Source organism: Cynara cardunculus (genome assembly GCF_001531365.2).
Source record: "Cynara cardunculus var. scolymus isolate 2C chromosome LG 1, CcrdV1, whole genome shotgun sequence".
Taxonomy (NCBI): Eukaryota; Viridiplantae; Streptophyta; class Magnoliopsida; order Asterales; family Asteraceae; genus Cynara; species Cynara cardunculus.
The window spans coordinates 4,028,904-4,043,172 of record NC_037528.1 but is presented as its reverse complement, the minus strand read 5'-3'; the positions used below and the strand labels follow the sequence as shown (position 1 = coordinate 4,043,172).

General features: G+C 32.8%; 1 protein-coding gene across 1 annotated transcript; it reads left to right on the top strand.

Moving 5' to 3' along the window:
• The first annotated feature begins 10,241 nt into the window (after positions 1-10,241).
• On the top strand, positions 10,242-12,519 carry LOC112512094 (ribulose bisphosphate carboxylase/oxygenase activase, chloroplastic-like). The gene is made up of 7 exons (XM_025117902.1): positions 10,242-10,297; positions 10,394-10,725; positions 10,927-11,032; positions 11,120-11,205; positions 11,308-11,780; positions 11,870-12,151; positions 12,271-12,519. Exons 1-7 carry the CDS (start codon positions 10,250-10,252, stop codon positions 12,288-12,290), a joined length of 1,347 nt encoding a protein of 448 aa, XP_024973670.1. The 5' UTR covers positions 10,242-10,249; the 3' UTR covers positions 12,291-12,519.
• The last annotated feature ends 1,750 nt before the right edge of the window (positions 12,520-14,269 follow it).

Here is a 14,269-nt window from a genome sequence, read left to right as displayed (position 1 = left end):
AGAGAGAAGAAACTGTAACATGTTTAATTTAGTAAACCTTTCTTTATATAATATGCACAAAGATAGATATAAAGACGAAAGATCATGTAAGAATAAAAGTTAAAATGAGAAGCCTAAGAAAAGACTTTTAATCTCATCTTATCCCATCAATTGTGATTGATAGGGGAATTGTTTTGGAGCATTTAATTCGTGTTGATTTTCAATTAGGATTGATCTTAGGGTGAAGATCATTTCTTACTTTTTTCACCATAACCCTTATTCTTACCGGAATTCTAACCCAAAAAATAAATGTACTATTTTACCTTTTTTATGACATGGTGGGTAAAAAAATAAAGATAAAACCGTTTTCTTGTATAACCAATTAACCATAATCATCGTTGTGCACCCTCAATTTTTGTCATTGATTTTTCTATTAATAAAAGAGGTTAAATGATAAATACGTGATATGATAATTCCACATTTTAGGTTATACTCGAATAAAATATTCATTAATTATATAATATATAATTAGCTACTTACTTTTTTTTTCACCTCTGGTTAAATTATTACTCTATCCATCTCAAACTAAGGGGCCGTTTACCCGAATATTCACTCAGTAAGAGTTTACCGGTAGGAGTCAACACTATATTTTATTTTGATGGGTAAGATTTAGTACATCAAAACATATCGAATGCAACAATTTACTGGGTAAGCGCTTACTTGGGTAAGAGTCGTCATCCTCACTTGTCGGATAAGACTCTCCATCTTTCTCATCGCTTTTATCCGATAAGATATTTGGTTCTTCTCAAGTTCATCCAATGAGGAAATTTATCCGTTAAACACTTACCAATTAAGTGTTTAGTAAACGGCTCCTAAGTGTATAATTAAAATGAAGGGGCTGTTTGTTTGACTATTAATGGTGACACTAAGAGTCAACCTCTTAATCGGTAAGAGGTAAGGGCTGTTTGGCAACAAAAAAAAAATAAGGCTCTTAATGGTTACATATTAACGTCTTAACCATTTTGTGTCTAGGGCTTCACTAAATCATTTAGATTTCATTTTTTCCAAGTTTGCCCTCTCTACTCTCTACACCAGCCGTTCCTTCACATCGCTCCCCCCAACGATCGTCGCTCTTCCGGTCGCCGTCTCCGTTCGCCTTCTTCCAGCAGCTCGTCCGGTCGCCGTCTTCCAGCAGCTCTTCCGGTCGCCGCCCCTACTGCTTCCCTCCATCCTTTTCGACATCGCTTCAGGTATTTCCTCGCTTCCTATACCATATCAACTTCTGTCGTTATCTGGATGGGATAATTTTCATGAAAAACAGAAAATGACTATACCCCAAGTTGATTCGGGGTTATTCACTTTCGACATTTTTTAGAAAATGTTCACAAGCCTATTGTTAGAAAATGATTGTTGTTATTCACAACAGGTATTTCCTTGCTTCCTATACCGTTTCCTCTACGATTGTTGTTATTTGTGTGAACAACTTGGACTTGTTCACAAGCCTACTGTTAGAAAATGGCTATACCCCTATTGCTAATAAATTTCATTGTTAGCAATTTGGACTTGTTCCTTTTTTCTTTCCAAATTTCATCTTCTTAGAGTAATAAACAAACTGAATTCTTGACTTTCTTGAATCTATACATTGTTTTGGACATTTCTTCGTATGACTTGTTCATTTATTGACTTGACTTAATAAACTTAATTCTTGACTTGTTCATTTATTGACTTGACTTAGAACATCTGTAGGTAATTGTTATGGTAATGGTTATGGTAATTGTGTATGGTCGCTTTATAAAATTGTTTAGATTAGGTATGGAATTAGTTGGATTAATATGTAAATATGTAGATATGCAAAATAATTGTTTTATTCAAATATCTGTCAAACAACTCTATTTCATTCAGTACTAAATCATACAGAGGGTTAAAATGGTAATTTATTGTTATTCAGAGAACAATTACCAAACAACATTATTTCATTCAACACTTAACCATTCTAGCCCTCTTAACCATTCTGCACCAAACCATTCAGCAATCGTCAAACAGCCCCGAAGATAATTTTAAACATTCATAATTATTATACTTTTTAGTTAAAGTGACAATTTTACTCTTATTTAATTTTTCTCTCTCTTCACAACTCTTAAATATTAGTGTATTAATTAAGAGTATATTAAAGAATTTAGTTATTTATTTTTCAAACTAGACACTTATATAAATAAAAATATGAATATTTATTTGGGACAAAAGAAATAAAAAATTTACCAAGTCAATTTTCTCGTTGTAAATTAACAATTCATATTAATTTATGTAACTAAAACGACAATGGTACATGTATGCTTTTTCAAATCAAACAAAACAAATACAATAAAGCTATGTTTGTGCAAAAGATTGATTACCTCCAACCTCGATTGGTCCACACAAAACCATATATAAGTAGGCATTTTAGAACTGATTCATCAGCTCGGGCTAGCAAAATGGTTTAAGCCTGTCTTTCACAGGGATCAAACTTGAATCCGTTGTGTATTTGAGCAAAGTCGTTTCATCTCTTTGTCAACTGAGTTATATTTCTGAAGGCATGTTTGGTAAACTAATTGATAAACAAACGGCTGGCTGATAAACTAACCAATGAATTAACTATATTTAGTAAAAAGTAACTGAGATATGTAAAAAAATACACACATAAAGTGCCTCCACTTTATTCAACCACCTTTTTAGCAATTTCTCATACTTGGCAAGACAAGCTTGTAGATGATAAATCCAATATTATTCTACTTTTCATTAAAATACAATTTAAAAAGATAACAAAAAATAATTTATTTTTGGCAGCCTATTAAAGAGTTCTATTTTGAAAATTAACCAAATTAAAAATATTTTGATTTTCATGAAATATTTTAATTTATTTCAGAGGGCCGAAACGAGATAAGTTGAATAGCAAATAGTTCGAATTTTGACCTGAAAAAATAATAGCTAGAATTCAAACTACAAAAATTCCGAGGTCTACCCAAACGTTCAAACTACAAAAATTCAATAAACCACTACAAATTTACCGTTTGAAACATTGCAGCATTTAGTTTAAAGAAACAATTTGGAAGTCTAAATGCACTATCAGTAAGCTTTTCTTTATCTGATTTTTTTTATTAAAATTGCTATTAAAAAAGGCACCGCAATATTGTTATACAAAACAAAATTTGACTTTGCCTCTTATAAAGTTAGATTTGTGTACATAAAAAAACTTGATTATCAAAACTGACAATATCTATTATGAAGTGTACTTTTAGCAAAATAAAGGCAAAATGCACTCCTATACATTGCTAAATGCACCTCTATCTATTAATTTCTTCTTTACATACATTAACATCAAGACTTATTTTTTACATTACAAAATTCATGGTTGACTTGATTTTAATATAAAGGGGTGTATATAACATTACTCGATATGATATACTGACACAAATATTTACAGATTTTATTTTTTGTTGCTCATTATTACAACACCAACAAACTTTGATTTTGATTTATGATGTTTTTATATGCGTTTTACACCAATCAAATGGTTTTTATCAAACGGATATCTCAAACGTACATGTGTTAGGTTGAAAACCTCGAATGTATAAATAATAGGTGAATTGGTGGATGAATGAGTTTCCATTAGTCAACGCAATAGTCAAATGGGACGATGTTAGTTAAAGATACTCATAAGTCAAACCCTATCTACAAAGTCGACTAATAATCTAATGGATGAATGTTATTATTTTAAAAAATATTATTATTGTTTACGATAAGACATTTTAAATTCACTTTCCTTGTTAGGCTCGTATAGAATCTTGCGCCTTGTAATTGATGATGTGGGATTCACCTATGATGTTACAAACAGCCCCATCAAGAACTCATCATACCTGATGAGGTTTGCCCCACCATCCCGATGATGCAAGAATCAGCTATGATATCATTTATAACACTTCAAAGAAAGCAACATACTGCATTAATAACTTCGAATTCAACTTAAAATCATGGTGTAAGTTATTGATAGCACATAACTTAAGGCTTATAAGTAACTCACAAACCCCATTTTCTTGTAAGATGAGTTATTAAATATATAAAAGAAATAATTTTCACAAAAATTAAATTTTTGTGACAATCCATTTTGGGTTCGTTTCTTATGTTTACCTTTTATTGTCAAATCATCGTTGAATGCTTGTAGCATTATTATAATATTTCTTTTTGTTAATCATGGATGTATGAATCAGTATGACGTGAATATGTGACCTCTGAGGAGGATTCCTACAACTTTACCATTGACACCACTTGTCTCAAGTGTATGGTTACGGTCGTTGAGCAAGTAACACTAAGGACTGAGGACCATAAATCATGAATTTAGTTTTATTGAGTATCGTTTGAATTTCGTATATAAACATATAATAGTTTTTTTAATAATTTTTTCTAATTCAGAAAACTTTCTGACTCATGCAATATGATGCAATATATTTTTGATTGTGAACCCGAGAACTCGAACTTTCACTCCTAACTCATGTTTCTTTTGTTTCTCTCGATTTTAGTTTATGGTTTTTTGTAGTTTTCGTGAGAGTAAGAGAGTTTTATGTTGGTTATCAGTTTTATGGTGTAATGTGAAACTTTGAAATACTGTGTATGTAATAATAAAGTGTAAGGTTGAATTTTAAGTGATTTTAATTACATGAGATGCATGTTATATCTAAACTCAAAGTAAAAATATTATGGTTAATATGGGTTTCCGTAAACCTGTCAAGTTTCCATTCTTATTGTTTACAAAAATGGATAAAATAAGAATAGTAAAAATAATTGAAAAGTGTTGTATGTATTATTGAGTTAGAAGCCATTTATCAAACGCTTACCCGGATAAGCACTTACCAAGTCATATTATCTTACGAGATGAATACGGCTAGACCAAGAATCTTACCCGATAAGTGATGACGATGACTCTTATCACAATTAACGCTTATTGGGTAAATTGTTGCATATGATACCGTTTTGGTGGACTAAAATCTTACTTGGTAAGTAAGTGGTAATGTTGAATTTTACAGATAAGCAAATACCCAAATAAGCGTTTGGTAAACGGTCTCTTATACTTATTGCTATAATAATAATATCTTTGAAATATTAAGAGATTTATTCCAGAAAAACTTAATTGCTTTATAATATAGAAGAGTATAGGCTTGAGGCTATTTGACTTTCTATTAAAAAGGCATCAATATTTTATAAAACAATTATAATGGAACTCGACCATATAATTTAAGACACTATGAATTTTTGATATAATAGTCGATAAAGACGCACGTTTAGTTAAAATTGGCTAAACATCGCTTTAGTCTAAAAAGTAAGTTTGTTAAATTCAAGCGTTTGTAATGATCAAAAGTTTAAAATAGATACTCAGTTCGATCTAAAATAAGTAAAAACTGAAAAGATGGTGTGAAAAAATATTACATGGAAGTGTACCATTTTTCAAAATTAAATGTTCTCCTTCAACTCATTAACCAACAAGCAAACATTACTTAACAAGTCGTTTACCAAATACTTACTAAGTGTTTACTGTCAAAAGTCGTCACTGTCGTCTACTTTATTAGATAAAATTTTCAGGCATTAAAATGGATTGTTGGTGAGCACTTTCTATCCAATAACACTTACCAGATAAGATTCTCGATTCTTGCTATATATCTTACTGGGTAAGATTTTCGGTTTTTATCATGTTCACCAACAAGGTAAATAACACTGAATAAGTAGTTATCTTGTAAGTGTTTGGTAAACAACCATCATGTTCTGTATTAATGCTTTCAAGTTATTAGTACGATTAAGAGATGGGATTAATATTTGCTTAAATATTATCTGAAAATTTGATGTATTAAACATTATATATGTTTTAATTAAGTTTGATATCTATCAAATGTTATCTTAACATGAAAACAACAAAACATAGAAAAAGGGAAAGGTGAAGGATGTGGTCCATGTATTATAATGTGTGGATGATAATAAGATGATACATGAATGTCATTTTACTATTTTAATTGATAGGTTTGTTGTGTTACTCTCCAATAATTTTTTTTCCATTAAAAAACAACATTTGAATCGTTAAAAGGTGAATTTGTTTGACAAAAAAAAGTCTGTCTCTTAATGGTTCTAAAACCATCTGAATGATTTTGTATGCTGGACGTCCCTTAACCATTCAACATCCTAATTTTATGTGAACAATTAACAAACGATTATATTTTATTTTGCACTATATCATGAGAGTCTCTTAATCATTCTGACTACTTAATCATTCTGCACCAAGCCATTCAGTAACTGTCAACAGTCTCTCAATCACAAACACTGTTATTATCATATATTTATTTTTGCTATCAGAATAAATGGATTACGTCTTAACCAAGTTACTGACTCATTTGAAAGTATAATTTTTTAAGTAGTTGGTGATCAAAGATATTGAAAATCGAGATTATAAACAACGTAATCATGTTTTGGAAGATGTATAATTGCTTCATTTAGTTGTTTGTCAATCAGGTCGACATAATCAACCTATTTCGAAAAAGATAAACGTTGATTGGAGAACAAAATTGGAAAAGTGGGTTGCGAAGAGAAATACATCATTTATTGGCATTGGCAAATTGTAGCTCTAGAAATACATGGACCAAATGAACTTATAAGTTCCCATCTAGAACCGTTTTAGATATGAATCAATTATCAACAAAACTTGTTGATTAAATAAAAACCGCAACAGACTTCTAGACAATGTTTCTTGCATCTTTTTTTTTTTTTTAATAATTGGTTATTTATATCTTGATCTTTTTGAGGTAACTGTGGGTTTTTCAGGCCAGTTTAGACGCACCGACTAATTCTTTGAGCAATTGTAAATGACCTGGAGTCATCGCATGTGAATCTTCATGGCCACAAGGGTTTTGACAGTGTCTGCTTTCGAACTCAGAATATATGAGATTTTCCACTACAACCCCTTAATCACAACTGATTTGATATTTGCTTCTATTTGCATTTGCTAATATTGGTATTAAAAGGTGATACCTTTAATCAATTAAAAAGACATTACTTTAATCTAAAAGCACAAATATTTACACCACATAATCTATAAGAGAAACAAATCTCATTATTTAAAGCAATCAATTGCTCCTGGAAGGCTGGAATTAGAGCCGAGGTATACAAAAAATCGTCAACCCATGAAATCCGTCCAACCCAACCTAACCCGCTAACGCCTAACAACCCAATTAAACTTAACCCGTTTAATCGCCAAACCGTCCACCCGTCAAACCGCTAACCCGCCAATTAGGAGGGTTGAAATTGGGTTGAGCCTAGCTCAACCCGTCCAACCCGCCACTAATATATATATATATATATATATATTTATAAAATTTTATTTATATATATGTTTATTATGTATGGGAAAGGTTCAAACGAGAACCCCTGTGATTTGTGAAAACACGAGAACAACCTATTAACCTCATATTGTGATAACAATAAAAATTAAAAGATTTTTTAAATTAAAAATAAAATTAAAACAATTCAAAAAAAATTGAGGGGCAAAAGGGTAATATTGGAATTCAAATTGATAAAATTTTAAAAACACGATCACACTAAACCCGATAATTTGGATAACATAATGGGCTATTATGGTTATCGTTTATTTCAACACGATTTGCTGTGATTTGGGTGTGATAATCATGTGACTAACACACAATTATCACAAGGATTCTGTTCGGCTAGGGTTAACTTACGAAATCGACTACCGATTTGGTGTGATATGGGTGTGATAATCATGTGATATCACTATCATAAAWRSCACACTCGATTTGATCATGGTTTCGATCGGTTAGGGTTAGACAATCACACATTTATTACAACGATTACTCATGGTTTCGATAGGTTAGGATTAGACAATCACACATTTATCACAACGATTACTCATGGTTTCGATAAGTTAGAATTAGACAATCACAGATTTATCACAACGATTACGGGCGAAATCCGCTAAATGATTTGATGTGATATGAGTGTGATAATCATGTGATATCACTATGATAACATCACTTGCGCACTCAATTTGATCATGGTTTCGATCGGTTAGGGTTAGACAATCACACATTTATCACAACGATTATCCATGGTTTCGATAGATTATGGTTACACTCGATTGATCATGGTTTCGATAGGTTATGGTTACACAATCACACAATTATCACAGGGGAAGAGAAGAGAATGAAAACGAACGTGCAGGAAAAAAGGGATAATTATAATTAATTAAAATAAAATAAAATTATAAAAATTACTTAATTACATTAATGTCCTTATTAATTTATTTATATTTAATATAAGTTAATTTATGAATTAAAAAAGTTTGAGATTATTGGGTTGTTCTCGCATTCTCGTAAATCACATGGTTCTCGTTTGAACCTCCACCTATTATGTGTGTATGTGTGTGTATATATATATATATATATATATTATGAATGTATAATTTTTATTGATATTTTGTTTCATTTTAGCTAAACGTATAGGTTCCCAAAAGAGATTTACGATCAAAGAATGATGACAAATAATTTAATTAATAAGGAAAATTATTGATTTTTTTTACAATAACAGCAAATTGATATGTTGGAGAATATGAATGATATTGATAGATATTTGATGGACAAATTCATCAATCTATGACGCTTTTAAATAGTTACATTAGAAAATTTTCTTATCTAAAAGAGTTACAATATGTTTATAGGATGATTTTGGGCATCCTAACAAATTCTATGATGTTTTTATAATAAAGTGTCGTATTAGTTATTTTATACAACACAACTTGAAAAGTGTCATATGAACATAGATGTCCTATAAATAGATGAGTTTACGGGACACTTCTCAAAACGTTTCTATAAAATAACTAATACGACATTTTATTTAAACATCATTTTAAAACACTTGTTGAAATGTCCAAAAACGCCCTATAAACCCATTATAACCTTTTTAGATAAGACGTTTTATAGTATGATCCATAAACTTAAGTTTTATGAATTATTTCATTTATCAAATTATGTAACTACTAACCCGCCAACCCAACCCAACCCGCGGGTTGGGTTGGATTGTACTTTGAGCCTTTTTTTTCATGCTTTTCCCCGAACGGGCATTTCCAGATATATTACTCAAAAGAACCGCAGCGGTAGAGTGTCACCTTGACGTGGTGGAAGTCATCAGTTCGAGCCTGCCCTATCGATTAGTATTACACAGAAGAAATCAATTATAGATACTAATACATTGTACTTTTGAATGGGTTAGGTTAGGTTGAGATTTTTACTAACCGTCATAATTGGGTTGGGTTGTAAAAATGTTGTAAACCGCCCAACCCAATCCAAGTACACCCCTAACTGGAAACATGTCTCTTTGAGCATATTTTTTACGTGGGAGGCCTCATTGAACTTAGGAACTCCAATTTTCCATCAACTCTAATATTTGTTACAAATCAAAAGTAGACTGTATTTTTCGTTCATGTCGTTTTTTATAAATTGTGATTTTATCTTGGTGCTTTTAAAATTACGTTTCATCCTTACGGTTTGGAATTCCTCACTATTTCCGTCTCCGAGACTAACACCTTCAGTGTGTAATGTTAAGTATGAGGCACTAAAACAAAAATTAATCGTCAACCATGCAAACAGAAATGAGTTATAAGCCACATGGCCAAAAACGACAACGAATTACATAGTACAACGAAAACGATAATTCTAAAAACACAAGAAAGGAAACATAGTTAACTACTTTACTTAAAAAATATAAAAGCCCAACCCGGTTCATACTAGATGGGCTTATTGGCCCCATTACTGGGTTTACGAGGCCCATTAGTACCTTTTGTACAAACCATATTTCAAATCCTTAAAAGTATATTTGCTTTTAATTTTAATTTTAATTTTATGGTGTATGGAATGAACAAATCTGGTAATTAGTTTTCATCATATAATATAAGAATAAAAACAATGTATTAAAATGGTAAATGAAAAGAAGGATGGAGGCCAAAGATTTTGTGTGGACTTGGAAAGATTGAAGGCTAACCTCGAAATTCACATCCAACAGTCATTATTTGGATGCCACGTGTCATGGTGTTCAATCTTGATTATGTGGCCGTTAACCTTCAAAAGCCAATCCTTTCCCTCCTCTCGAATCCTGGTCACTCGTTACCACTATAAGTCACAAAACCATTCTCCAAACTCATCCTCACTTCCACTACTCATCATCTCCTCACTTTCATCGGAGATCCATGGCCGCCGCCGTCTCAACCTTTGGAGTCGCCGTCAACCGAGCTCCGGTAATACTTCTTCTCTCATTCAATTCCCCTTATATGGATCTGTAAAGGGTGTTTTGTAATTTCTATTAAATAATCCGCCATTGTTATCGATGACAGTTGAGCTTGAATGGAAGCAGTGGTGTTGCTGCAGTTCCTAGCTCCACCTTTTTGGGTAGCAGCTTGAAGAAGATAGTGAACTCAAGATTCACCAATATCAACAGCAACAAGTATTCCTCCTTCAAAATCTTGGCAGCTGAGAAAGAGATCGAAGAAACCCAGCAGACTGACAAAGATAAATGGAAGGGACTTGCATACGATATATCCGATGATCAACAAGATATCACCAGAGGTAAGGGTATGGTTGACTCGCTCTTCCAGGCTCCACAAGACGCCGGCACCCACTTCGCCGTCATGAGTTCTTACGAGTATATCAGCACTGGACTCAAAACGTACGTAATCTACCACTTACTCCCATTGATCCTTTCATTAATTAACCAACAAATTAATTCAAACCACTAGGGTTGTTGCGAAGTGGTTGAGGTCCTGTTCGATGCAATACGTACACAACAATTTGCCGGGATTAGTTCTGAAAAGAATTAATTCGATTAGATCTTGATTATGTTCTTGTTGTTTGATCATTGAATCTATAGATACAACTTGGACAACAACATGGGTGGATTCTACATCGCACCGGCTTTCATGGACAAGCTTGTTGTTCACATCACCAAGAACTTCTTGACTTTGCCCAACATCAAGGTTCATTTCTAATGCAATCTTATTGCTAAAATTCAAGAAAGCCATCATAAATCATCTTCCATTTTCTGAAAATTTTACTTTGTGCAGGTTCCTCTAATTCTTGGTGTCTGGGGAGGCAAAGGTCAGGGCAAATCTTTCCAATGTGAACTTGTTTTTGCCAAGATGGGAATCACGTAAGTTTCGTTTCAAGAAATCGAGTCAATTTTGAAGTCAATCTAAAAGTCAAACATCATGATTTTAATTTTTTGAGTTGATGGGTGTGTTAAATTTGGCAGACCGATCATGATGAGTGCCGGAGAATTGGAAAGTGGGAACGCCGGAGAGCCAGCCAAACTGATCCGGCAACGGTACCGTGAGGCGGCGGACATCATCAAGAAGGGGAAAATGTGTTGTCTCTTCATCAACGATCTGGATGCCGGTGCAGGTAGAATGGGTGGAACAACACAATACACTGTCAACAACCAGATGGTAAACGCCACCCTCATGAACATCGCCGAYAACCCCACCAACGTYCAACTCCCMGGWATGTACAACAARGARGARAACSCWCGTGTCCCSATCATCGTCACCGGWAACGACTTCTCAACMCTSTACGCTCCCCTSATCCGTGACGGTCGTATGGAAAAATTCTACTGGGCCCCCACCAGAGAAGACCGAATTGGAGTGTGTATCGGTATCTTCCGTACCGACAACATTGCAGACAGCGACATTGTGAAACTTGTCGACACTTTCCCAGGCCAATCCATCGGTAAATTATATAAGATTGTAAACCCCCAAACCCGATAAAATCACAGATGAATTAGTTAACATGAACAATTTTGCTTTGTTTAATGTTAGATTTCTTCGGTGCATTGAGGGCAAGAGTGTACGATGATGAAGTCCGGAATTGGATCGGAGGCGTTGGAGTGGAAGGGATTGGAAAGAAGCTAGTGAACTCAAGGGAAGGGCCACCAACGTTCGAGCAACCGAAGATGACGATCGAGAAGCTCCTGGAGTACGGGAACATGCTGGTTCAGGAACAAGATAACGTCAAGAGAGTCCAATTGGCTGAAACCTATTTGGCAACTGCGGCTCTTGGTGATGCCAACAAGGATTCCATTGACAGGGGTTCATTCTTCGGTAATTCCAACTTCCCATTTTCATACCATTCAAATCCAAACCAAATTCAGCCTTCATAAGGATTTATATAAAGCACATATTTTTTTAGGACAAAATAGTAAGTTATTTAATATTTGCAGGTAAAAAAGGTGCGGAATAGAAAGCGTGCGTAAAGGTGGCACTGATTGTGGTTTGGAACAGTCTCTTGATGAAAGGAAGTTGCAATTATACGTTCTAAACCTTTTTTTAAGGGAAATAACAGTATCTTTTTCTTTTCTTTTTTCGGGAGGATGTCAAATATTATGTGTTTTTACCTCTATTTCCATGGATTTTTTTCACCGTCCTTGTGTAAATTTTGTTTGTTGGAAGAAAAAATCACTTTCGTTTTACCCTTTGTTTCTACTTTCCTCGTTTACGTGGGCTACAAAATATAAACATACTTTACATTACATGGTTGAAATTTTGATTCTAATCCAATAAAGGCCCAAGTAGATATTTAGGCCCAAAATAGTAGTATGGCAAATTAATTGGATCAAACAACACTTCATATTCATTTCATTTGTTATGCAATTGCAAACGATCATCGTATTTCTCAAAGACTCAAAAGTCCATTGTTTGTCTTACATTGAGTTTACTAATGGCTCCAATTCCAAATAACATTAAAAGCGAATTCTTATCATTATGATCAATCCAACATAAAGAGTTCTACCTATAACAATGGGTTTTTAAGTATAAAGGCTTATTGGATACGAAGCAGATCCTATTAGTCTGTTCTTGTAAAAGGGGACCAGTAATAAGGTCATCTACAGTTGATTTAAACACAAACAAGTATATCATCATAAATTTTATATACTTGTCTACTTTTTCCCATCCCTACCCTTCACGCACACTCATATCATCTTATGTCGATAAACTTTTTTTCCTTGTACATGAAGACATTTCTGTTGTTAAATGTCTCTTACAACCCCTTGCTTACCTAGTCGGTAACTTGGCTTAGAGCCTCAAAAGTACCGTTGTTCAGATGTACAATGAAATTTTGGCACACAACATCATCTTTTACGTTGTAATGAAACAACCCTTACAATTGCTTTTATTAGCTTCTAATAGTGTCTTTTGCGTCATAAGTATTCATGATTTGCTTCAGAATTACCTAACGTTTACCATGGTCGCTATCTTTGAGTGTGAAATCATGTATACTTAGATAAGTGTTTTGTAATCGGCAACTTAATTAAGCACTAACTATTTTGCCCTTTTAGGGATGTCAAATGACTTTACATTTGTTGCCTAAAAGGCTAATATAAAAAGTGTTGAAAGAGACTCGGTTCAAATTAAACTATAGAGGACGCTCTTTTATATATGGACTACGCCAACCTTTTGATAGAACTAAAGTTTTGTCTGGTTCATGCAAATAAAAGGTTTTGCATGATGCCCAATTATGGATCAGAGGGACGCAAGCAATGAGTACTACAAATTCAATAATAATAACCTAAATGGTTGGGTATAATAGAATGTGGGAATCGCTATAAAGACAAACTTAACCATTAAGCCTTACTAAAATGGACAAATAAACACTTTTAATAAATTAAAACGAATCTAAATGAATAATTGAACCATTCAATAAATTAACTAAAGAAACAAACAAAGAACACTACCTCAATCATTATAAAATTAATGAACAAGTGAGTAATGATCTATTCACTGATTCAATAAAAGGTAACTAAATATGAATTCAGTTCCAAATCTATCATTCAGTGTGTTTCATATAAGTATACGAGTTTTTATCGTAATGAATAGTTCATGAGAAGACTTATTTATACTCTGATCGTCTTATTAATTTTCCGATTAACATAAAAATTCTTTAATAACAAATTTGTTCAAAAATTATGAACCTCAAAAATAATAAAAAATGAATATTATTAACTCGAACCAAATCCAATACAATTTTACTAGAAGGGTACTCGCGCAATGCAGCGAGAGACATCTCGATTTTAATGTTTTATTTTATTCTTTGTCTCTGTAGATGTTATAATACGATTTTATGTGTTTTAAGAAAGCAATAATTTGATTTTATTTTTGAATAAAATATAAATTTACAGATATCATAAAATTTTAAATATATATATATATATATATCAATGT